The 26242-nt window shown below is 46.5% G+C and overlaps 1 protein-coding gene across 1 annotated transcript in view; it reads left to right on the plus strand.

Annotated features, from left to right (window-relative positions):
* LPH (lactase phlorizin hydrolase) overlaps positions 1-26242 on the plus strand; it is a gene marked incomplete in the record, with an annotated part of 72489 nt that overhangs the window by 35962 nt on the left and 10285 nt on the right. The window contains 9 exon segments of the mRNA NM_001101689.1: positions 1484-1504; positions 3549-4194; positions 7479-9029; positions 10088-10356; positions 11681-11971; positions 12773-12971; positions 14669-14871; positions 19705-19814; positions 22851-22985. Of these exon segments, the coding sequence (NP_001095159.1) occupies positions 1484-1504; positions 3549-4194; positions 7479-9029; positions 10088-10356; positions 11681-11971; positions 12773-12971; positions 14669-14871; positions 19705-19814; positions 22851-22985 (3425 nt within the window).

Consider the following 26242-nt stretch of genomic DNA (forward strand, 5'->3'; position numbering starts at 1 on the left):
AAAAGAAGGAATCAAACTGTTGGTCATGTTATTTTGTCCTGACAGCATGCTTGGATTTGAAAACAGTTCTTACATCCTCAGAATGGCGCTGAAAGATGAGAGAGTTGGGGCTCAGAGAGGATACACCATGTGATTGTAACATCACTCGCAGGTTGCCATATTGAGGCCTTGCTTTGAGCCTGAGACTCCTTCACCCTGAAGAGAGATTCCCATGTCAGCTAGGACTCTAAGTGGCAAATATCAAAACAACAAAACAGTCCTAACTGACTTCAGTAAGAAGGAAATTTATTTTTTAAAAGATTTTATTAATTTATTTGAGAGGTAGAATTACAGTGAGAGGGAGAGACAGAGAGAAAGGTCTTCCTTCTGTTGGTTCACTCCCCAAATGGCCACATTGGCCAGAGCTGCGCTGATCCGAAGCCAGGAACCAGGTGCTTCTTCCTGGTTTCCCATGTGGGTACAGGGGTCCAAGCACTTGGGCAATCTTCCACTGTTTTCCCAGGCCATAGCAGTGAGCTGGATTGGAAGAGGAGCAGCTGGGACTAGAAAAGCACCCATATGGGTGCTCTTGTTCAGCAGATGAACACATATATACATAAATGGTTCTTCTGAAATGGACGATTTGAACTTTTATTTTTGTGCCGTTGTTGTGGAACTCATCGAAATCATTCTGCTTAGGCTTTTTTTCTTATCCTTTGAACTATGGCTCCTGAACTATTTTTACAGAAACTTTGATTAAAACGTTCCCTTCGTGTTTCTCCTTCATTTCCTGCTTTTATTTATGAAGATGCTTCAAAAAGTTCATGGAAAAATGGAGGTGAAAAATAAGTTTATTTGGTGCCGAAAATTTTAAAACACATGCACTTTTTTGTATCAAATTGCTTTTCTGTGAACTTTCTGGGGACCCTTCACATTGGTTAAAATGTTATGATACCATTCATTGTCTTTGCTCAGGTTGCTATATTGCCATAGACTAGTGAGAACAGATGCTTATTTTTTTATTTATTTTTTAAGATTTATCTTATTTGAAAGAGTTACACACAGAAGGAGAGGTAAAGAGAGAAGACAGATAGACAGACAGAGACAGGTCTTCCATCAGCTGGTTTACTTCCCAATTGGCCACAATGGCTGGACCTGCACTGATCTGAAACCAAGAGCCAGGAGCTTCTTCTGGGTCTCCTACGCGAGTCCAGGGGCCCAAGGACTTGAGCCAGCTTCTACTGATTTCCTAGGCCATAGCAGAGAACTGGATCGGAAATGGAGTAGCTGGAACTTGAGCTGGTGCCCATATGGGATGCCAGAACTGCAGGTGGGGGCTTTACCCACTATGCCGCAGCGCCAACCCCAACAGATGTCTTTTTCTCACAGTCCTGGAGTCTGACAATCCCAAGACCAAATTGTCAGCATGGTCAGGTTGTGGTGAGGGCTGTTTTCCTGGTCTGCAGATAGCCATCACTTGTTGTGTCCTCATATGCTGGGGAGGGGAGGAGGGGAGAAAGAGAGAGACAGATCATTTTGGTTGCCTTTCATGTAATGGCCTTGATCCCATTGTGAAGGACACAGCCTCATGAACTCATCAGTAGGCAATAACTTCCAAAAGACTCCATCCCCAAATACCACCACATTGAAGCTTAGGGCTTTGTAATGAATTTTGAGGATGGAAATTCAAATAGCAACTATTTATGGGAAAATTTTAAAGAAATAGTTTCTCTTATTCTCCCAAAGTTTCTTTCCTGTCTTGGATTCTTTGTGTTTATGGCACTATCACAGTGTACCTCATTTAGTGCTCATTGCTTACTTGACTTTGTAACATGACTATTGCAGATGATTGTCTAGTATTCCACTGAGCCCCCACCCTGACACTGACCAGTGTAGAGGGGAAGCATTCCTGACTTTTGGAAAGGTGTGCAGTTTGCCATTGAGTTTAGAACCTGATTAAGTACTTAGATTTGTGGCATGAGAAGCAGCGTAGAGTTTCAGTCTGTAGGGCATATTTTGATATGAAATTCTTCAAAATCCAGTGTCATCATCTTCAGATGATAAAAAGGAAAAATGAAAGGGAGCAAAAATCTAGGTCTTGCTGCTGCCCTACAGGCTTCCGCTTGATACAGTCTGCACTGTAATCATGTAAGCCTCCCCGTGAGATCCCTAGTCACCTGCTGCTTGCAGCAAGGAAGCTGACATTGAGATCTGAGTTTATAAAGCAAGTTAGTGGCAAAGTCAGGCTTTAAATGTAGGCTTGTTATAATCTGGACAGACCTCTTTCACCCACATTAGCCCATAATCCTCCACCAAGAAAAGCTGTTGACTTTTAAGACCATGAGTTAAATTCATGAAGAGATCCTCCCCACCTTTTTTTTTGACAGGCAGAATTATAGACAGTGAGAGAGAAACAGAGAGAAAGGTCTTCCTTCCATTGGTTCACTCCCCTAATGGCCGCTGCGGCTGGCACTGCGCCGATCTGAAGCCAGAAGCCAGGTACTTCCTCCCGGTCTCCCATGCGGGTGCAGGGACCCAAGCAATTTGGCCATCCTCCACTGCTTTCCTGGGCCACAGCAGAGAGATGGACTGGAAAAGGAGCAACCGGGACTAGTACCTGGTGCCCCAACTGGGACTAGAACCCGGGGTGCTGGCGCTGCAGGTGGAGGATTAGCCAAGTGAGCCATGGCGCTGGCCCATGAAGAGATTCCTGGTTGTGAATTTTCTTCCCAGATTTCATTCAGGAGAAAGGAGAATAGGTGAGTTAGAAAGAGTGGCCCTCTCTCTTGTGTGTTATTTAAAACAATGCGGCCCATTAACTAACTGGTCAATAAGCACTTATTAAGGACAGAGGCAGTATGGCATTGTGGATGACAATAGCAAACCTGGAATTGGACTGCTTGGATTTTGTGTTCTCACTTTATTTGTAACTGTGAATCTTGTAGTTTTACACATATGTGGGTTGTGTTTTCCTCATCTGTAAAGTGCTAATAATAAGTGTGCTTCCCACAGGTGGTGGTTGTGAGGATTGCATCAAAGAATTCACTGAGTAATAGGTGCCCAATATGTTAGTGGTTTTTAATGTGGTTGTTGATGCGGTTGTTGACTTGGTGACTTCTGGACTCTGTTGATGATGTGGGAGTTGTATTGCTGACATTGTCGTCAACAGTGTTGTTGATTAACTGACATTATTGATACTTTTAATATTGCTGATATTGCTATTGACTAGCTGATGTTGATAGTGGTGTTGATGTTAACTTGTTGACATCAGTATTAAGCTCTTATGAGGTTGATATACTGATAATTGTTATTGACTCAGTTGTGTAGTTTTCTGGTTGGCATTATGATTGACTTGTTGATATCAGTGACTTGTTGATTACTTTGTATTAGTGTTGATGCTGTTGATACTGACTTTGTTGCTGGTGTTATCTTTACTGGCCTGTGGATATTGTTGACATTGGTGTTCGCTTGATGACCTTGTTGTTGTTAACTTGTTATTGGCTTTTTAGTCTTGCACTTGTCCTTGCTGTTGTTACTAAGCACTGTTTTCCTTCGTTCTTTCCCACAAGGTGGCTCACTTGGTCCTCAAGGCCCACGCCAGGACTTGGCACCACTACAACAGCCACCATCGCCCACAGCAGCAGGGCCGTGTGGGCATCGTGCTGAACTCAGACTGGGCAGAACCCCTGTCTCCAGAGCGACCTGAGGACCTTGCAGCCTCTGAGCGCTTCTTGCACTTCATGCTGGGCTGGTTTGCACACCCCATCTTTGTGGATGGGGACTACCCGGCCACCATGAAGGCTCAGATCCAGCAAAGGAATGAACAGTGCCCTAGTCCTGTCGCACAGCTCCCGGAGTTCACCGACACAGAGAAGCAGCTCTTAAAAGGCTCTGCTGATTTTCTGGGTTTGTCTCATTACACGTCGCGCCTCATCAGCAAGGCCCCAGAAGACAGCTGCATCCCCAGCTATGATACCATCGGAGGCTTCTCCCAACACACGGACCCTGCATGGCCCCAGACTTCGTCTCCTTGGATTCGCGTGGTGCCCTGGGGTATAAGGAGACTGTTGCAGTTTGTATCCTTGGAATACACAAAAGGAAAAGTTCCAATCTACCTGGCTGGGAATGGCATGCCCATAGGGGAGAGTGAAAATCTCCTCAATGATTCCTTGAGAGTAGACTACTTCAATCAGTACATCAATGAGGTGCTCAAGGGTAAGAACAGTGCATCTGCTGGTGATTGGAAGGTGGGTGGTACTTCTCCAAGTCTTCAGAGATTTATTAGTGAGAAATGAAGACAAAAGACAATATTAGCATTAACAGTGGGAAATCCCTTACCTGATCTTCCTAATTCTCTTTTCCAAAGTCTCTCATCCTTGATTTCATGTTTGTATTTCCTAGTATGTCTCCCTTGTACATCTGCTCATCTGAGTCCTATCCAGCAATCATGCCTCATTACTGTTAAGTTCACTATTTAGCAAATCTTTATTTAGTGCCTATTATGTTCCAGGTATTGGGAAAGAGTACAAGGGTACAATATTCAAACATCATCCTTTTATAAGGAAGTCTACAGAACACAGATAATTGAAATATAAAGTGATATAGACACTATAGTATGCCTGAGATTACTTAGCATGGGGTTCCAACCTGATAAATCAGTCATTTTTAAGATTTTATTTATTTAGAAAGGCAGAGTTAGAGAGAAGCAGAGGCAGAGGGAAAGTCTTCCATCTGCTTGTTCACTCCCCAAATGGCCACAATGTCTGGAGCTGGGCCTATCAAAAGCCAGGAGCCAGGATCTTCTTCTGGGTCTGTCATGCTGTTGCAGGGACCCAAGGACTTGGGCCATCTTCTACTGCTTTCCCAGCACATAGCAGAGAGCTGGATTGGAAGTAGAGCAGCCAGGACCCAATCTAGCACCCATATGGGATATAAGCACTGCAGGCTGCGGCTTTACCTGCTGTATCACAGTTTCAGCCCCGTCAGCCTTAAACAGTTTACAGTGAGTAGCGAGCCATCTGTCCAGAAGGCTGTGTTGAAGTTTCATGGCCTTGTCAAATTCAGAGAAAATAATTATCAGAGATACCTGCCTGCCCTGGACAATGTGGTAAGAAATGGTGATCTACCTGCCACTGTTCCTGAGGTCAGACACCCTCTCCATCCTCCACCAATATTCCTCTTAGCTTCAGTTACCTGCATAATTCTGTAACCTTCATAATCTTGGAATTATTTTAAGACATCATCTCAAGTGATCCTCAAGGGTACTGCCTTGGACAGTAACTAAAGGGCACATGTTATCCTCATGGGACAACTGTAAAATGGATGCTCTGAGGGTTTGAGTGACACATCAGGAGGGGGCCCAGAGGCCTTTCTGTTTCTGGCTCAGTTCTTCACTCCACTCTCCAAGCTGTGAGGCTTCAATTCATCTTTGTATCCCCAGAGCCTGGCATGGTCTTGGGATAAAGTAGGTGCTTATTAACTTCCTTACTGAATCAATGAGCAACTTTACCTATCTCTTATGTAGTCGGTACGTTTTTTGAGAGGTTGTATAGTCTGATAAAATTAATATTTAATCCTTTTCTAGCTCTAAGCTGGAGGCCTCAGCCATTGTCTATTACTTTGGCTTTGGTTCTTGGTTGATTTACCAGACTGTTGTGCAGCAAATCAGAGGTGAACCATATGTATTAATTTCCTGGGGTCACTATAACAAAATACCACAGACTTGGCAGCTTAGAACAACAAAAATTTATTCTAACATGTTTTTAGAGGCTTGAAGTCCAAAATCAAGGTGTTGGTAGGGCCAATCTCATTTCAAAAGCTAAGACAATGTGTTCCTTGCTTATTCTTGCTTTTGGTGGCTCCAGAGTCAGCCTGCCTTCCTTCCTTCCTTCCTTCCTTCCTTCCTTCCTTCCTTCCTTCCTTTCTTTTTTCTTTCCTTCCCTTCCTTCTCTCCCTTCTCTCCCTCCCTCCCTTCCTTCTTTCCTTTGAAGGTTTGTTTCTTTATTTGAAAGGCAGAATTACAGAGAGAAAGGGAGAAACAGAGAGAGAGAGAGAGAGAGAGAGAGAGAGAGAGAGAGTTCTTCTATCTGCTTGTTCACTTCTCAAATGCTGCAATGTGTGGTACTGGGCCAAGCCAAAGTCATAGGATCTTGAAACTCGATCCTATTCTACTATGAGGGTAGCAGGGACCCAAATACTTGGGCCATCTTCTGCTGCTTTTCCAGGTGCATTAGAAGAAAGCTGGATCAAAAATGGAGCATCCAGCCTGTGCTGCGGCTCACTAGGCTAATCCTCCGCCTGCGGCACTGACATCCCAGGTTCTAGTCCCAGTCAGGGCGCTGGATTCTGTCCCGGTTGCTTCTCTTCCAGTCCAGCTTTCTGCTGTGGCCCAGGAAGGCAGTGGAGGATGGCCCAAGTGCTTGGGCCCTGCACCCGCATGGGAGACCAGGAGGAAGCGCCTGGCTCCTGGCTTCGGATCAGCGCAGCACGCCTGCCATAGCAGCCATTTCGGGTGGTGGTGAACAAACGGAAGGAAGACCTTTCTTTCTGTCTTTCTCTCTCTCACTGTCTAACTCTGCCTGTCAAAAAAAAAAAAAAAAAAAAAGTGGAGCATCCAGGATACATATGGGATGCTAGTGTCACAAGCATCAGTTTAACTCACTGTGCCACAATGCCTGTTCCTCCAGAGTGTTCTTCTTTCTTTTTTAAAAATTTATTTATTTATTTGAAAGGCATAGTTAGAGAGAGAGAGAGAGAGAGAGAGAGAGAGAGAGAGAAATCCTCCATCCGCTGGTTCACTTCCCAAATGGCCACAACAGCTGGAGCTGGGTTTATCTGAAGCCAGGAGTAAGGAGCTTTCTCCTGGTTTCCCACATAGGTACAGGGGCCCAAACACTTGGGCCATCCTCCACTGTTTTGCTTGTAGCTGCATCTCTCTAATCTTGGCCTCCATCTTCACATGGCCTTTTTCTCTTATAAAAATACTTGCTACTAGATTTAGGGTTTATCTGAGAAAGCTAGAATGATCTCATCTTAAGATCACTAATTCAGTTATTTGCCAAATCTCTCTTTCCATGTAAGGTTATATTCATGAAGTGGGGTGGTTAGGAGGTAGACATATTTTTTGGAGGAATAGGGGCACTATTCAACCCACTGTACCAAGGAATACATTTCCTTAGATTTATTTCTTTTTCAATATGGAATGTGTCATTATTTTACATCAGTATTACCAAATATAAACAAGGCGAAGCAAAAGCACATTAAAAAAAAGTTTAAGTGATTTATGTAGTCTATATGAAACCAAGGAGAGGGCGCATTCGCTCTGTAGTACTACTTAGTACTACTTTTATAACAAGAATCCAATTTGTATTAAGATTTATGGCTCGAGAAGTAAACTGATGTTTTATGGGAGTCTTGTGGATTTCCTTTTTATCATTCTGAGAAATAAAATGGTTCTATTAGTCAGTAAACCTGTAGTAACAGAGACTTTACTCTTCTAGCTATCAAGGAGGACTCCGTGGATGTTCGTTCTTACATTGCTCGCTCCCTCATGGATGGCTTTGAAGGCCCCGCCGGCTACAGCCAGAGATTCGGGCTATACCATGTCAATTTCAACGAGAGCAGCAAGCCCAGAACTCCCAGGAAATCTGCCTTCCTTCTCACCAGCATCATTGAAAAGAATGGTTTCCTCACCAAGGCAGTAAAACAACCACTGCCACCTAACTCAGCACACCTGCCTTCCAAAACCAGAGCCTCGGCCCTCCCATCAGAGGTGCCCTCCAAGGCTAAAGTGGTTTGGGAGAAGTTCTCCAACCAGACCAAGTTTGAAAGAGACTTGTTCTATCATGGTACATTCCGGGATGACTTCCTGTGGGGCGTGTCCTCTTCAGCGTATCAGATTGAAGGAGCTTGGGATGCTGATGGCAAAGGGCCCAGCATTTCGGATAACTTTACTCACACCCCAGGGAACGGTGTGACAGACAACTCCACAGGAGACATCGCCTGCGACAGCTACAACCAACTGGATGCTGATCTGAATGTGCTTCGAGCTTTGAAGGTGAAAGCCTATCGGTTCTCTCTCTCCTGGTCTCGCATTTTCCCAACCGGGACAAACAGCTCTATCAATAGTCATGGTGTTGATTATTACAACAGGCTGATCGATGGCTTGCTGGCAAGCAATATCTTTCCCATGGTGACACTGTTTCACTGGGACCTGCCCCAGGCCCTCCAGGATATAGGAGGCTGGGAGAATCCTTCCTTGATTGATCTGTTTGACAGCTATGCAGACTATTGTTTCCAGACGTTTGGGGACAGAGTCAAGTTCTGGATCACCCTTAATGAGCCCACGTACTATTCATGGTGGAGTTACGGCTCAGGGACCTTTCCCCCAAATGTGAATGACCCAGGCTGGGCACCTTATAGGATCAGCCATGCCCTCATCAAAGCGCATGCCCGAGTCTACCACACGTATGATGAGAAATACAGGCAGAGTCAGAACGGGGTCATCTCACTGAGTCTTGTCGCAGAATGGGCAGAGCCCAAGTCACCGGATGTCCTTAGAGACGTGGAAGCAGCTGACAGAAAGATGCAGTTCACCCTGGGCTGGTACGCCCACCCCATTTTTAAAACTGGAGACTATCCCGATGCCATGAAGTGGAAAGTGGGCAACAGGAGTGAACTCCAGCACTTAGCCACATCCCGCCTGCCAAGCTTCACTGAGGAAGAGAAGAGCTACATTAGGGGTACGGCCGACGTCTTCTGCCTCAACACCTATTCCTCCAAAATTGTGCAGCATAAGACACCCGCGCTCAACCCACCCTCCTACGAAGATGACCAGGAACTGGCTGAGGAGGAGGATACCTCATGGCCGACCACGGCAATGAACAGAGCTGCGTCCTTTGGAATGCGGAGACTCCTGAATTGGATCAAGGAAGAATATGGAGACATCCCCATTTACATCACAGAAAACGGGGTAGGCCTGACAAATCCAAGACTGGAGGATATTGACAGGATATTTTACTACAAAACCTACATCAACGAAGCTTTGAAAGGTATGTGAGGTCTTGAGCTTCCTTACAAAATCTTCCAGCATTCCAAATGTCATGTGTTTGAAATGGTCTGGCAGGGTGATTTACAAACCATTGACCATTCTAACTCTTATTCCCTAACCTCAAACCCTTTGCTTATCTTGGGCTTTCACCTATTTGGGAAGCTTTTAAAACACTGTGGTTGTGGCCGGCGCCGCAGCTCAATAGGCTAATCCTCCACCTGCGGTTCCAGCATACCAGGTCTAGTCCCAGTCAGGGCACCGGATTCTGTCCCGGTAGCCCCTCTTCCAGGCCAGCTCTCTGCTGTGGCCCGGGAGTGCAGTGGAGGATGGCCCAAGTGCTTGGGCCCTGCACCCACAAGGAGACCAGGAGAAGCACCTGGCTCCTACCTTTGGATCAGCGCAGGTGGGCTGCTGCAGCGCGCCGGCCACGGCGGTCATTGGAGGGCAAGCCAATGGTAAAGGAAGACCTTTCTCTCTGTCTCTCTCACTGTCCACTCTGCCTGTCAAACACACACACACACACACACACACACACACACACACAGTGGTTGTCTTGGCAGAGATCGTACAAATGTACAACACAGAATCCCTACAAGACCATTTTTGTGAATCTGCTCATTCATTCTTAACCTACTTGAACTACATGTGACATGTTCTGGTTTAGTGTTGGAGATAAAACATAAACTTCTGCCCTCACGGAACTCATATTCTAGTGGGTTCCATATACTCATTTAGAATAAGATATTCTTCTCTAATTTATACCTCTGTGCTTAACATCTCAATCAGGCTGAGTCCCTTGGATTTCAGACATGTATCTACCTACCAGAAGAATTTGATTTTGTGAAGATTAGTCATTAATGCTTGCTGTGAGCTTGTCAGAGATGGCAGAGTAAAATAAAAAAGATGATCTGTCCCTCTCTGAAGGCTTAGATTACTTTGTGTACAAGTTGACTATTTGAAACCATTGCTTTTAGTGGATGAACCAGTCTTGCCTGGGCTTCTTGGGGTTCTTGCCTCCTGGGGTAAAACTCTCCTCTGCTCACCATGAAATATTCCCAGCCTACAGGCTTGATGGTGTCAACCTTCGAGGTTATTCTGCCTGGTCTCTGATGGACAACTTTGAGTGGCTTCAAGGCTACACTATCAAGTTTGGACTGTATCATGTTGACTTTGAAAATGTGAACAGGCCTCGCACAGCAAGAATCTCAGCCAGTTACTACACAGAACTTATTACCAACAACGGCATGCCACTGCCCAGTGAGGATGAGTTTGTGTATGGACAGTTTCCTGAGGGCTTCGTCTGGAGTACATCTACTGCTGCGTTTCAGGTGAGGAGTTCAGGGAGATGCACACCATATACTGCACAGCTGCCATGTACTGGCTCTAGGCTTCCTGCTCTGGAAGGCAGGGATTCCAGTAACTCTTGAAGGGAGTCCTATGCTGTGGAGATCTGGGTATTCTTCTTCCTGGACAACCTAGCTTCTTCACAAACTCGAATTTGGTTCAACCGGAACAATTGGGTGGTTCACCCTCCAATGGTTGCTGCAGCCGACGCGCTGCGGCTGGTGCACCGCGCTGATCCGAAGGCAGGAACCAGGTGCTTCTCCTGGTCTCCCATGGGGTGCAGGGCCCAAGCACTTGGGCCATCCTCCACTGCACTCCCTGGCCTCAGCAGAGAGCTGGACTGGAAGGGGGCAACCGGGACAGAATCCGGCGCCCCGACCGGGACTAGAACCCGGTGTGCTGGCGCCGCAAGGCGGAGGATTAGCCTAGTGAGCCACGGTGCTGGCCAAGCCCTTCCATTTTCTATATTTCCATCTCCTTTCTCCTGTGGTGAGAACTGTGGCTGCTAATGTATTCACCATGGTCATTTATTTGCCCAACCTCCCTCCATTAACTAATTTCTCAATTAGCCAAGACTCCCTCTGCACTCAGTCCACATAGCACTCTGGCCCTGAACTTTGCCACCTTCATGGCAGCTGTGTATGTCAAGCTTGAAGTACGGTCTTGGTTAGAATGCCACATATGCTCATATGCACAATGCCTCCTATGCTCAAGTGTTTTAAAGTAAGTTACAGAAATTGTACTGTCAGACTAGATAAATTAAGGGGTTAGCATGATTCCAGTGGCTTGTGGTAAACAGGAGAATGAAAGGAAGGGGGGTGCCGAAACAGTGACATGGGTCCTAGTTAGAAATCATTTGTCGTGATGAGAAATTCAGCATTGAAATCTGGCATCATTGCAATTTATTTCTGCATTATGCGCAGGGTTTTCAAGGACTTCTTTATTCAAAACTTTACTTTTGAGAGACACAGTGTCTCTCCAGACACAGTGTCTCTCCAGTGTCTTCTCCAGACACAGTGTCTGGAGAGCAGAGGATTCTCTGTTCTCCAGACACTGCCACAAGCATCGCTGGGACATCACCTTGAAACATACAAATCCTAGACACTCACAACAGTATAATGCAGTGTATTAGAGCTGCAAGTGTGCAGAAATCAGGGGGAGTTCAGAAACCAGATAGGTGACCAAAGAAGGCTCCTGAGGAGGTGAGGCTGGGAAGCATCCTGTCTTGGCAGTCACTTATAGACAGAAAGGAATCTCTGAGGGTTTGACTGAGACTGAATTCAGCCATGTCTTTCTTGTCATGATGAGATCGAAGGTGCATGGAGAGCAGATGGCAAAGGCCTTGGTATCTGGGACACGTTTACTCACACACCACTGAAGATTGAGAACGATGACATCGCAGATGTGGCCTGTGACAGTTACCACAAGATCTCTGAGGACGTGGTCGCCCTGCAGAACCTGGCCGTAACCCACTACCGCTTTTCCATCTCCTGGTCTCGCATCCTTCCTGACGGAACCACCAACTACATCAACGAAGCAGGCCTGAACTACTACGTGCGGCTCATTGATGCACTTCTGGCTGCCAACATCAAGCCCCAGGTGAGAGAGGGCCCTGGCCTGGCCCCGGTGAAGTCCCCAAGCAGAGGCTGTGGGAATGAGGAGCACGTTTACACTGTTTTCAAACTTAAATTTTGAATTGCCAATAAATTCACATGGTGCAGAATTTTACAAACATCCAAGACTTTTGTTCTCCACACTGACCAGTTCCCCTCCTTAGAAGTAACTTACCCTGCCTCTTCCTGCTACTCAAGATGTCGCTCCCCGTCTTCGTGGAGGAACGACACAGGACCCTGCGCTGTTCTTTTGTCTGCTCGGCCCTCCCCAGGTTTGCTGCTGGTTCTTCCCGGGTTGGCTACCGACCCTCCACCTCCGTGGAAGGGCAGTTCCCCCTGCCACATTCCCCACTTCCGCGGGGGAGCGGCACACCGCCGGCCGGCTCTCTCGGGGGCTGCACAGGTGTTCCCCTTAGATGTTCCCCTTAGATGTTCCTGGTGCATGCCGTCTCTCTCCTCCTTTATAGTCCTCCTCCGCCAATCCTAACTCGGCTGCCCACACGCCGAGCACGCTGCTCTCCTCCAATCAGGAGCAGGTCCTGCAGCTTGTCAAGTTGGTGAGAGGCAGCTGGGTAGAAGCTGTTGCCTCCTCTCCCAGCGCCATATTGTGGGAGAGCAGATGCATAGAATAAGTCTTAATTCCAGTAACTTAGTCCAGTCCGGGTTGCTCCCCACACAAGAAAAAGTCTGAGCTTTTTCCTCATAATTAATCCTCAGTTTTAGCAGATGTTTGTGCTTCCCATAGAAGGCACAATGAATGGAACTGCGGATCTGGCTTTTTTCACAGGTGACCATGTACCACTTCGACCTGCCCCAGGCGCTCCAGGATGTTGGAGGCTGGGAGAATGAGACCATTGTGCAGAGGTTCAGGGAGTATGCAAATGTGCTGTTCCAGAGGCTGGGAGACAAAGTGAAGTTTTGGATCACACTAAATGAACCCTTTGTTGTTGCCTACCATGGTTATGGCACTGGGCTGTATGCCCCAGGTAAGAGTTTCAGGCCTGACTTGTCAGCTCTTAGCATCATGAAGAAATAAATCCAGGTGGCATGGGAGGAGGTGGCCAAGAAAGCCCCATGGCAGAGCCTCCAGACCCTGCCTCTTGCTCAAGGCTTTGTATGTTCCACCGTGACATATTTGCTAAGCGTGAGTTTCGCATCGCAGATCCTCAAGAGGACTTGATTCCTCTGCTTGGTGACTCTGACCTGCTCAGGTGGGGAGCTCTGTGAGCTCGGGGATGTGGATGAATCCGTGTAGGGAAGGAAAATTCATGTAGGAAAGGACAGTTTGTCAGGCTGTACAGGTCCATAGCCTGTGTTCCTAACCCCAAATCCTAAAGGTAGCAGTAATTGACTTGGGTGACCTGAGCACACTGCATGGCCGTGAAGCCTGACTGGAACCAGCACGAGGCTGTGCAGGGCCTGTCTCCCCTGTGGCGTGGATGAAGCTATTGCACTAAGGCCTGCTGCAGAGCTAAGTGTGGGCTTCACTCTGGAGAGCTGTGTGGTCCCTGTTGGGATGATGCCTACCATTTGCTATGATATAGAACTTATTACTTTTCCAAAGTACAAAACTGTTTAATTCCAATACACATCTGACCATAAGGGCTGTTTTTTTTTGTTTTGTTTGTTTTTTTTACTTAAAGAGACATTTGAGGTTTTAAATTTTTTTAAAGTATTCATTTAAAATATTTATTTAATTAAGCAGAGACAGACAAAGATCTTCCCTCTACTAGGTCACTCCCCATATGCCTATAATGGCTGGGGCTGGGTTAGGTCATAGTTAGCAGCCCAGAACTCAATCTAAGTTTTCCATTTTGATGGCAGAAACCCAATTATTTTGAGCTATCACTGCTGTCTCCTGGGGTGTTCATTAGCAGGAAGCTGGGTTTGTGAGCAGAGTTGGGACTTAAATCCAGACACTCCCATAAGGGAAGCAGCCATCCCAGGAGACATTTAACCTGCTGCGCCAAATGCCCACCCCACCATAAATGCTCTGAAAGGCAGTGTGGAGCTGTCTTTGCCCCTTGAGAACCATCTGGCTTCCCTTTTCTCCAGCTCTGAGCTTTAGGAGAGTAGATTGGTGTTCAGACACAGGGTTCCCCAGGATCATGGTAAACACTGACTGAGCCCAGGGAAATGGGCCTTGCACCATCATCCGACGCATTTCCTGCCAGTCCTGGGGTGGTGCTTCAGTTTACCATTCCTTCAGCATAGGAGGGGCGGCCTCTGTCACAGCATTGCATTCCTAGACTCTCGGCGTCATCTGCTTGCCTCAGCTGTATGCTCCAACCCCAGATCGCAGTGGCCCCCAGGTGTTCCAGGTTGCCAACTCCTGAGGCACACTGGTGTAGGTATTTTGCCTGAGACGGATGAGCCACATTTGGGAAGAAGAGAATAGATACCAACAATATCAATGGCCTTCTCTCTGTAGACATATACACTGTTTCGTTTCCTTCTCACAAGCATTCTTTGCTGCCCATTTCACTGAGCAAGAACCTGGAAGGCTGAATTACTCACCCAAAGTCACAAGCCAGCCAGCAAGAGGTAGAGCTAGGATTTCAATTCTACTCTCCCCAATGCCAAAACCTGCACTCATCCTCCCACGAGAAGGTGCCTCTGGGGCAGGGAACTGTAACACTTGTCCCTATGCACTGTCTGTTGATATCCATGTGTGTGTTTCCAGGGATCTACTTTAGGCCTGGCACTGCTCCCTACATTGTTGGCCACAACTTAATAAAGGCTCACGCTGAGGCCTGGCATCTGTACAATGACGTGTACCGGGCCAGCCAAGGAGGTGTGATTTCCATCACCATCAGCAGTGACTGGGCTGAGCCCAGAGACCCCTCCAACCAAGAGGACGTGGAGGCAGCCAAGAGATATGTTCAGGTCTGGTTTTCCTTTGTGCCTATTCTTACTCTTGTCCATTTTCCTCACCTTTCTTCATCTAATGGAGTTAGAATTATATTGAGAATCAAATATTTAGGATTCTGTGATTTTTGTGAGCTTGGGAAAATCACAATACCTTGATTTTTCTTCTGTAAACCAGAAAGGCTGTAGCCACATTACAGGTTTGTTGTAATGCAAGGAGCAAATTCTTTGGGTTGGGTTTTCTTTTCAGTTTTTTTTTTTACAAAAATAAGAAATGGATAGTATTTTATTTATCATACCAGATCTGATGGACACAAGGACAGGACCTTAAAAATGAAAGATACTATCAACGTGATTCTTTCTAGTTTTGATTAGTGCAACTCATTCAACACTTTGAAATAAATGCCATTCTTTGGCTCAGTTTGATAGTAATTAAAATACACTTTTTATTGGTTTTCAGGACATTGTGCTATTTTTAACCTTCAGAATATTAATTTTGATCTGTATGAAGAATCTATGCACTCTTAAGGCCTACTAAATATGTTTGAGGCATATCCTGATGCATAGGCACTGGGGTCTGAAAACCTTTTTTTTTTTTTTAGAAATATTAAACCTTTTTATAAGTAAAATATATATTATTTTTCTCAATAGTTTAATTCAGTAGAATTACCATTTTTAATTTTCTCCCAGAAACTTTTTATTTAAGGTATGCAAACCTCATGTATTTCATAAATACAACATTAGGGAATAAAAAATGGATCTGAGTGGGAATGGGGGAGGGAGGAAGTGGAGGGATGGGAGAGTGGGTGGGAGGACGGTTATGGTGGGAAGAATCACTGTATCCCTGAAGTGGGTCTTACGAAATGCATGAGGTTTACAGTCCTTAAATAAAAGGTTTCTTTTGGGGGAAAAATACAACATTAGGATCATAGTGATACTTTCTTTTTTTTTTTTTTTTTTTTTTATTATTTTTTTTTTTTTTATTTTTGACAGGCAGAGTGGACAGTGAGAGAGAGAGACAGAGAGAAAGGTCTTCCTTTGCCGTTGGTTCACCCTCCAATGGCCGCCGCTGCAGCCGGCGCACCGCGCTGATCCAATGGCAGGAGCCAGGATCCAGGTGCTTTTCCTGGTCTCCCATGGGGTGCAGGGCCCAAGCACCTGGGCCATCCTCCACTGCACTCCCTGGCCATAGCAGAGAGCTGGCCTGGAAGAGGGGCAACCGGGACAGAATCCGGCGCCCCGACCGGGACTAGAACCCGGTGTGCCGGCGCCGCAAGGTGGAGGATTAGCCTATTGAGCCACGGCGCCGGCCCATAGTGATACTTTCTAACCCGCATTCCCACCTGTACTCCCACCCTTCCTCCCTCTCTTATTCCAATTCTTATTTTTTTTTACAAAGGTTTATTTTCAATTAACTTTATACATGTAAGATTAACTCTATACTAGGTAACAAATAGTATGAAGAAAAACTGTTTTTTTTTTACTTTTATTTAATGAATATAAATTTCCAAAGTACGATTTATGCATTACAATGGCTTCCCCCACATACCGTCCCTCCCACCCACTACCCTCCCCTTTCCCACTCCCTCTCCCCTTCCATTCACATCAAGATTCATTTTCGATTATCTTAATATACAGAAGATCAGCTTAGTATACATTAAGTAAGGATTTCAACAGTTTGCTCCCACACAGAAACATAAAGTGAAAAATAATAGATGATTTTTTTTAAATGATGATGAAATCAGATCAGACCTATTGTCATGTTTAATCCCAGTGAGAGTCAAGTTGGAGTTGATAATTTCTTTCTTTTTTTTTTTTTTTTTACAGAGGATCAGTTTAATATACATTAAGTAAAGATTTCAACAGTTTGCACCCCCATAGAAACACAAAGTGAAATATATTGTTTGAGTACTCGTTATAGCATTAAATCTCAATACACAGCACATTAAGGACAGAGATCCTACATGAGGAGTAAGTGCACAGTGATTCCTGTTGTTGACTTTACCAATTGACACTCCTGTCTATGGCATCAGTAGTCTCCCCATGCTCCAGTCATGAGTTTCCAAGGCTATGGAAGCCCTCTGAGTTCTCTGATTCTTATCTTGTTTAGACACGGTCATAGTCAAAGTGGAGGTTCTCTCCTCCCTTCAGAGAAAGGTACCTCCTTCTTTGAAGACCTGTTCTTTCCACTGGGATCTCACTCACAGAGATCTTTTGCCAGAGTGTCTTGGCTTTCCATGCCTGAAATACTCTCATGGGCTTTTCAGCCAGATCCGAGTGCCTTTAGGGCTGATTCTGAGGCCAGAGTGCTATTTAGGACATCTGCCATTCTATGAGTCTGCTGAGTATCTCACTTCCCATGTTGGATCACTCTCCCCTTTATTTATTCTATCGGTTAGTGTTAGCAGGTACTAGACTTGTTTATGTGCTCCCTTTGACTCTTAGTCCTTTCATTATGATCAATTGTGAACTGAAATTGATCACTTGGAATAGTGAGATGGCATTGGCACATGCCACCTTGATGGGATTGAATTGGAAAAACTGTTTTTCAACAATTGAGACAAAGGCTGTTCAAAGTCATTGCATCTCCAAGTGTCAATTTCAGCTCTATAGGTATAGGTTACCTTTTTTTTTTTTTTTTTTTTTTTTGACAGGCAGAGTGGACAGTGAGAGAGAGAGACAGAGAGAAAGGTCTTCCTTTGCCATTGGTTCACCCTCCAATGGCTGCCGCTGGCGCACGGCGGCCGGCGTACTGCGCTGATCCGATGGCAGGAGCCAGGTACTTATCCTGGTCTCCCATGGGGTGCAGGGCCCAAGCACTTGGGCCATCCTCCTCTGCACTCCTGGGCCATAGCAGAGAACTGGCCTGGAAGAGGGGCAACCGGGACAGAATCCGGCGCCCCGACCGGGACTAGAACCCGGTGTGCCGGTGCCGCAAGGCGGAGGATTAGCATAGTGAGCTGTGGCGCCAGCTATAGGTTACCTTTTAAGTACTCTATTAGTTACTACAGATCAGGGAGAATATATGGTATTTGTCCACTTGGGACTGGGTTATTTCATTAAATATAATGTTTTCCAGTTTCGTCCATTCATTGCAAATGACAGGATTTTTTATTTTTTACCACTTTGTAGGATTCTATAGTGTACATATCCCATAATTTCTTTATCTACTCTTCAGTTGATGGACATTTGGGTTGATTCCATATGTTAGCTATTGTGAATTGAACTGTACTTTTCAGTCTTAAAAGAATATATATCAAATATATATATATAATATATAATATATATATCCAGTAAGGAATATGTATGTTATATATATACAACATATATATTATATATATTCCTTACTGGATATAACATTTGTTTGAAGCTAAGTAACAGAGATTCCTACCCTTCAATCTGTTTTGATTACTTACCTAATGGAGCTAGACTGCAGTGTCACAGTGTACCTCTAGGTGTCATCATCTAACTTTATTTGCTCCAGCCTAAGGCTCCATTAAACCAGGCTTGAGATTCTGTGATATATATTAGTTCCCCTAATTTGTCAATTCCATGAGTTTAAAATGAGGACACACATCTTTTGGTTGTGGAATTTTGCCCCTGGAAATAGAGACACTAGTAGTGAGCAGGTGCCTACATGGCCTCTTTCACCGCACAGCTGCAGGGGTAGCAAGGCATCCTCTCCCATGTTTTCAGCATCAGGAGAGAAAGGCAAGTGTCTCTCATTGCCAGACTGCTTTGTGCCATTGATTCTCCCATGGAGTCTGCATGCTGTGGCACTATGACCCTCTCAGGGGAATTCCTAGAGCTTTGCTTTGCCAAACTCTTCCCAGAATCTCAACAAATTAGTGTAATAAATGTAATAAGAACTTACTGTTCTGGTTTGCTAGTCAGTTGTGGGATGGGTTGGATGGAACAAAATGAATGCATCCCTCCTTTCACGCTCACAGAAATGGTAAATTAGAGCAATCCTATTTCTCCCTGAAATCAAGCCCCAGAACTCAGGAGTTGTCAGGCTGTGCTGTATTAGATTGAGCCCCTGACTGGTAAACTGTGACGCTACAGCCCAGGACCATGACAGACATGATTCCTATTAGAATCTGCTTCTGCAGAAGGATCCGAGTTGGCAACACTTACCTTGAAGTGCACTTAAACCTTTTGTATCAGGGAGTGTGTGCTTATTGCAGCCTGTGAGTGAAAGGCTACTCTCCCCCCTCATTCCGGCTATCAGCCACAGGGAAGGGGAGGATCTAGAGACACGGGAGAAGCCTCCCTGGTAGTGTTTGGGTTCTGTGTACCCCACAATAAGGAAAAGAAGTTCTGCATTTAGGAGCTATGAACCCAAAGCCACTGAAGGGTTACCCTTTGCCTGGGCAGCCAGGAAATCCTTGCAGTTCAGCCCTGTCCTGAAAGCTCTGGTTGACCCCTAGGCACTGTGATGAGGAAGGACCAGGTTGTTGGTTCAGTGTCTCTGGTAAGACAGCAGATCTGGGGCCTGGAAGCTTCCAGTCTGGTCCTCTGCTTCTGGAGGACCTTTCTAGAGTGGCCAGGAAGACTGGCGGGTGCCAGGGCCAGTGCTGAATTCTGTTCCTCTCACTCCCAGCTGAGATCACTGAGGCCAGGCACAGCTCTCAGTGAGGTGGCAGCTTTACGAACAGATGCAGGTGGTGAGGCCTGCTGGCACTTGAGCTGCAGCTTGCACAGGCCATGGAGAAGAGCAGAGTTCAAGTTTCAGAGCCAGGGAGAAAGGAGGGGAAGTTGTGAAGCCGGCGACTGCTGAACAGAGTCGTCGCGATCTGCTGGGGGCTCCCCTGTAATGCCGAGGCTGACTGCTCTCTCCCCATCCTGCAGTTTATGGGAGGCTGGTTTGCACACCCCATTTTCAAGAACGGGGACTACAACGAGGTGATGAAGACACAGATCCGTGAGAGGAGCTTGGCCGCAGGTCTCAACGAGTCTCGGTAAGGTTTTGAGACCAGGTGGTGCAAGCGTGGGTGTTGGGCCAGGGGGCGTGTCTGTGCTTGCTGGGAAGTTAAACATGATCATGTATGTGTGCACTCAGTGCAGCACCTGGCTCTCCTAGGGGCTTGACAACAGACAGCTGGTACTACTGTTACCTTGCTTCAGGACAGCCAGGAGATCTGTCCCAGGAGCACCCACCTCTTAGCAGCCTCACTACCTCACTCCAGGACCATTTCCCCAGCACATTCTGTGCTGTTTCACCCCTCATCAGGGAATCCAGGGAGCAGCCAGGGATTGCCAGGCATGTGCTTTTCATCATTCCACTGCAGGGGGCGTGGTTTTTCATCAAAGCACGCCCCTTTTCCTGACCCTCCAGGCTCTCCTGTGCTAGAAGTGTTGGCAACATTGTCAGTTTACATTTGTCAGTCTTCCACTGATGCTCTCATTTTTATTTAAAGAAACTGAGGCAGAAATTCCTGTGCAAGAGCATCTAGCTAGCAAGTGATGCAGCTGGGATTTCCCTCTGGGGCTCACGCTCTGGCTTTATCATCTATGACAATGGAAGTGTGGTTTGAGGAAGTGTAGGTACATAGAGCAGGAAAAGTCCCTGGCCTTGGGGGAACATTCACAGCTCCAGAAGTTGCCCATGTGATTCTAAGTATGGGGGCGCAAAAGGCATTCACAAAGTATGAATTTCTTTCTTTTTAAAAAATGCTTATTTATGTTTTTTTTTTTTCTTGACAGGCAGAGTGGACAGTGAGAGAGAGAGAGAGAGAGACAGAGAGAAAGGTCTTCCTTTTCCGTTGGTTCACCCCCACCCACCCCCCCAATGGCCGCTGTGGTCGATGCGCTGCAGCTGGCACACCATGCTGATCCAAAGCCAGGAGCCAGGTGCTTCCTCCTGGTCTCCCATGCAGGTGCAGGGCCCAAGCACTTGGGCCATCCTCCACTGCACTCCCGGGCCACAGCAGAGAGCTGGACTGGAAGAGGGGCAACCGGGTATCCCATATGGGATCTGGCGCCCCGACTGGGACTAGAACCCGGAGTGCCAGCACCGGCGCCACAGGCAGAGCATTGGCCTATTGAGCCATGGCACCAGCCTGTTTATGTATTTGAGAGGCAGAGTTAAAGACAGAGAAGGGAGAGACAGAGAGATCTTCCATCCACTGGTTTTCTCCCCAATTGTCTGCAATGGCCAGAGTTTGGCTAATACAAAGCCAGGATCCAGGAGCTTCTTCCTGGTCTCCCACATGGGTACAGGGGCCCAAGTACTTGGGCTATCTTCCACCATCTTCCCAGGTCATTAGTAGAAAGCTGGATTGGAAGTAGAACAGCCAGGACTCAAACAGGCGTCTATATGGGATACCAGGTCTGCAGGCAGAGGTTTAACCTAATATGCCACAGCACCAGCCCCGAAGTATGAATTTCTAACATAAGCTCTGAGTCTTCCTCCATAAAGTCCACTAATGAGGATTGAAAACCCAGTGTCTACATTATACCGCATCTTGGCCTGATTAGGGCAAATCTAGCTGAAAGCAGGCTGTGCCTAAGGCTTGATGTGCCAGCTCTGGTCTCTAGAAAGCCAGTGAGCCTACTTGTCCTCACAACTGTGCTGAGTCCCCACCAGTGCTGTGTTAGAGCCAGGCCCGTGGGGTCCACTGATGTGAAGACAGGATTCCAAGTCTGGCTCCTTCAGGTTGCTGACAGGCCCACTAAGAAGACAGGGCTCTACAGAATCCCATTCCCCCATTCATCAAGGTGGGACCAGGGAGTGCTCAGTAGACCCAGGAGTCTTTGTGGATTAAACAGAATATCCGTTGACCTGAGTCTTGACAAGGAACAGGATTTGCTAGCGTTCATCGCACCCGAGGGGTGGGATATGAGTGCAGCCTGGAGGTCACTAACAGTGAGTGGGATGTGTGTAGCTAAGAGTGGGGCCAGCTGCCCAGCTGCAGGGAGGGGCCTGGGCACCTGGTAGCGGGCTGTTGGGCCCCAGGCCCCGAGGAGCCACTGCTGGCTCCTGACAGAGGAGGGAGCGCTTGAGCACGTGGGCTTTAGTTTCCTTCCAGCTTTTCATTTCTGAAAAGGGAGGGAAGGCTTTGATCCTCGAGGTTGATGGTAGCAGAAGGGTCAAGATGAAGGTGTCAGAGGCCTGAACTTGGTGACTCCTGGCACCGTCTATGCCAGAAGTACCAGGGTCTCCCTGTCAGCACGTGTGTCACAGGATTTGGCTGAAGTGCACATTAGGCAAGTTTAGAGAAAAGTCTCCTCACTCAGAGTACACGGGCATACTGCCCTCATGTGTTAAGAAAACAAAGCTCAGTAAAATCATGAGAGCACAAGAGTCCAAGCATCAAATACTCAATCTTCAAAAACTTCCTTCATTAGCAGTGGCAGACTTCTCCCAGACCATCAACAGCTTCAGTGGCAGAATGCGGAAATTCAAATTATAACTTTATGAATGTAAAGGAGCAGTCTCAGACATGCTTGTGGTTTTCGAAATACTTCATAGATGCTAAGTATCAGAATTTTTACATGTTAGTGTTTGAAAGAAATATAAAGTGTGTGTGTGTGTGTGTGAGAGAGAGAGAGAGAGAGAGATCTTCCATCTGCTGATTCACTCCCCAAATGGTTGCAACAACTGGGTCTGGACCAGGCCAAAGCCATGAGCTAGGAGTTTCATCTGGTCTCCCTCCTGGGTGCAGGGGCCCAAGCACTTGGACCATCTTCTGCTGCTTTCCCAGGCACATTAGCAGGGAGGCAGATCTGAAATGGAGCAGTTGGAACTTAAACCAGCACCCATATGGGATGCCAGCATTTCATGGGGTGGTTTAACCCATTGTGCCGTAACGCTGGCCCCGGAAGAGAAGCTATCACACCAGTGGGAGGAGTCTTAGGCTCTACCTGCACCACCTGAAAGGCTCCTCCTGTTTCCCCATGTGGCCTCCAGCATCTCTACCACCCTGCTCATGACATTATCTCTTCAAAGTATGATTCTTCCTGAAGCCCTCACCTTATTGGCTCTTTCTGCCCAGGCTCCCAGAGTTCACAGAGAGTGAGAAGAGGAGGATCAATGGCACCTATGACTTTTTTGGGTTCAATCACTATACCACTGTCTTGGCGTACAACTTCAACTATCCCTCCATCATGTCCACTGTTGATGCAGACAGGTAAGTCTGCCCACAGGGTACCTGGAGCAAACTTTGAAAACTGCAGGAAGGTGCCTCTTAGTCCAACTTTTATACAGAAGCCTGCACAAAAAAGGGCTTAAAGCTCTTGCAAGCTGATATCACAGTTGAAATGTCGAAGAACCTGACCAAGAGACAATGCCAGAGTTTCCAGGAGCCTCCCATTAAGGCACATGTGCTTAATGGGAGTTGTTGTTGTTTTATTTTGTTAAAGATATATTTATTTCAAAGGAAGACACACATACACACATACAAGGTGGGTGCGTGGGAGGAGAATCTTCCATATGCTGGTTCTTCGGAAGGACCAGGACTGGGCCAGGCTGAAACCAGGAGCCTGGAGCTTCTTCCAGGTCTCCCATGTGTGTGGCAGGGGCCAAAGCACTTGGGCCATCTTATCCTGCTTTCCTAGGTGCATTATCAAGGAATTATATTAGAAGTGGAGCGGCCGTATTTCAAACCAACACCCATATGAGATGTCGTTGTTGCAGGCAGTGGCTTTACCACACACTGGCCCCAAGTGTGCTTGGTTTTTAAAACGTATTTTCAAGAAAAACATTTCTCTGGGGCCAGCGCTGTGATATAGTAGACTAAGCCTCCACCTGTGATGCTGGCATCCCGTATAGGCATCGGTTTGTGTTCTGGCTGCCCTTTTTCTGACCCAGCTCTCTGCTATGGCCTGGGAAAACAGCAGAAGATGGTCCAAGTGCTTGGGCCCCTGCACTCACATGGGAGACCTGGAAGAAGCTCGTGGCTCCTGACTTCAGATCCTCCCAGCTTTAGCCATTGCAGCCATTTGGGGAGTGAACCAGCAGATGGAAGAACCCTCTCTGTCTCTCCCTCTTTCTGTCTGTAACTCTACCTCTCAAATAAATAAATAAAATCTTGAAAAAACATTTTTCTTTCCAGGACTTTCCTTTTTTTTTTTTTTTGCCAAATTTTCTTGAATTTTCAGATGTATTTTAGTCAAAATAAGTTTTTTTTTCTTTTTAAAAAAATGTTTTACTCATTTGAAAAGCAGAGTGACAGAGAGAGAGAGAGAGAGAGAGAGAGAGAGAGAGAGAACTATACCCACTGGCTCACTCCCCAAATGGCTACAATAGCTAGTGTTGGTCCAGGCCAAAGCCAGCAGCCTGGAACTCCATCCTGGTCTACCATGTAGGCAGTAATGGCCCAAGTACATGGGCCATCTTCCGTTGCTTTCTTAGGTCTATAGCAGGGAGCTGGATCAGAAGCAGAGCATCCGGGACTTGAAATAGCACCAAGTATGGAATGGATGCCAGCTGCCTAACACACTGCCCCACAACACAGGCCATTCCTTCTTTCTTTTTTAACCCATTAAGTCCCAGGTTTTCAGTTCTGCAAATTTTTTTAAAAAGATTTATTGATTTTATTTGAGAGGAAGAGTTAGAGAGGGAGAGGGAGAGAGAGAATATCTCCCATGCAAAGGTTCATTCCCCAAGTGGCTTGAACAGCCAGGGATGGACCATGCCAAAGACAGCAGCTTCATCCAGGTCTCCCATATGGGTACAGAGACCCAAGCACTTGGGCCATATTCCACAGCTTTCCTAAGCATATTAGCAGAGAGCTGGATTAGAAGTCTAAGAGTCAGGACACAAACCAATGCCCATATGCGATGCCAGCATGGCAGGTGGTGGCTTAACCAGCTGCGCCACAGTGCAGGCCCTGATTCTGCAGATTTTTCAACAATGTAATAATTATTTCAAAATTACCATTTGTGGTCTATTTACTGCTCAATTTAAGTCTATAGGTGTCCTATATAGAGAATGAATGGACATAATGCGTTAAGAAAAGGTCATATGATTATTTTTGTGCTACACAAATAATATATGTTCATGACTGACGCATCAGAAAACAGGAATGCAGCAAGCATTTGGAGTAATGGTAAAGACACTGCTCAGGAGGCCTGCATCCCATATTCCAGTGCCTGGTTCAAGTCACAGCTTCTCTGCTTCTGATCCAGCTTCTTACTACTGTGCACCCTGGGAGGCAGCAGGTGATGTTTCAAATACCTGAGTCCTTCCACTCTCATGGGAGATCTGGATTTTCTGGGCTTCTGGCTTTGGCCTGGTCCAGTACTGTGTGTTGTTGTGAGCACTGGGGAGGGAACCAGTAGATAGAAGATCTCTCTCTGTCTCTACCTCTGTCTCTCTGACTTATACATAAAATGAAAATATACAACAAATTTTTTTATAAAAAGATTCCATGTATATATGTTTTGTTCCATTTCTCACAAGCATCTTTCTACATCAGTAGTGCTGAATCTGTCCATATTCTTTCTTTGAAAACAAGGCCCTACATCCCCCTACACCTCCACTGCACTGTGACTCGCTGAGAGACTGGGGAAACTCCAGAGCACCCTTGTTTGTTCTGTATCTTTTCCCCCACCTGACTCTTGGTGCCTCCTCTGGCCTGTGACTCTCTCCCCAGTAACCCCTGTGTGAGCTCACGAATGGCCCTTGTTCAGGTCAGCTGAGTATGATGAATTTGGGTACCAGTAACATGTTTTCCTGAGGGATTAGGAGCTAAGACGTATAACGGCTGCTCCTTATTTGGACTGTAGGACTCTTGGGACGTCATTTTTGCACATCCTGCCCGGCATGCATTCCTGTGGCATAAGCTGTTCTCTCCTTGTCTATTACTGGAAGGATAGGCCAAGGTCTCAGACAGTTGAAGGTCCCCACCTGTCCGCTCCTGCTTACCACACACATGAGGGCCCTTCTTGTGACCTGTGTGGGGTACTGACAGGTGGCTCAGGGAAGCTACTTCTCTGAGGACACAGCATTCCCTGGAGGACTGGAGCCTGGGACACCCACAGTCATTCACATCTGGTGTTGAATGTCACCTGTCAACGGGGAGCCCGTGCAGGGCTCAGTCCCACAAACAAGACCACTCCTGTCCAGAGACAGAACAGAACAGAGAGCTTCCTGGGCTTTCCAGCATTACAGCAGTATTGAGGGGGGCAACCCGAAGTAAAAAGAGGAGAATCTGAGGCAATTTGATTGTTCTGGCATTTGTATGACAAAACCTCAGGCTTTTCCTAGGCTAAGTCTTTTTTTTTTTATCTTTTATTTAATGAATATAAATTTCCAAAGTACGACTCATGTGTTACAATGGCTTCCCCCCCCATACCGTCCCTCCCACCCAAAACCCTCCCCTTTCCCACTCCCTCTCCCCTTCCATTCACATCAAGATTCATTTTCGATTATCTTAATATACAG

The sequence above is a fragment of the Oryctolagus cuniculus genome, chromosome 3 (assembly GCF_964237555.1).
Source record: "Oryctolagus cuniculus chromosome 3, mOryCun1.1, whole genome shotgun sequence".
Lineage (NCBI taxonomy): Eukaryota > Metazoa > Chordata > Mammalia > Lagomorpha > Leporidae > Oryctolagus > Oryctolagus cuniculus.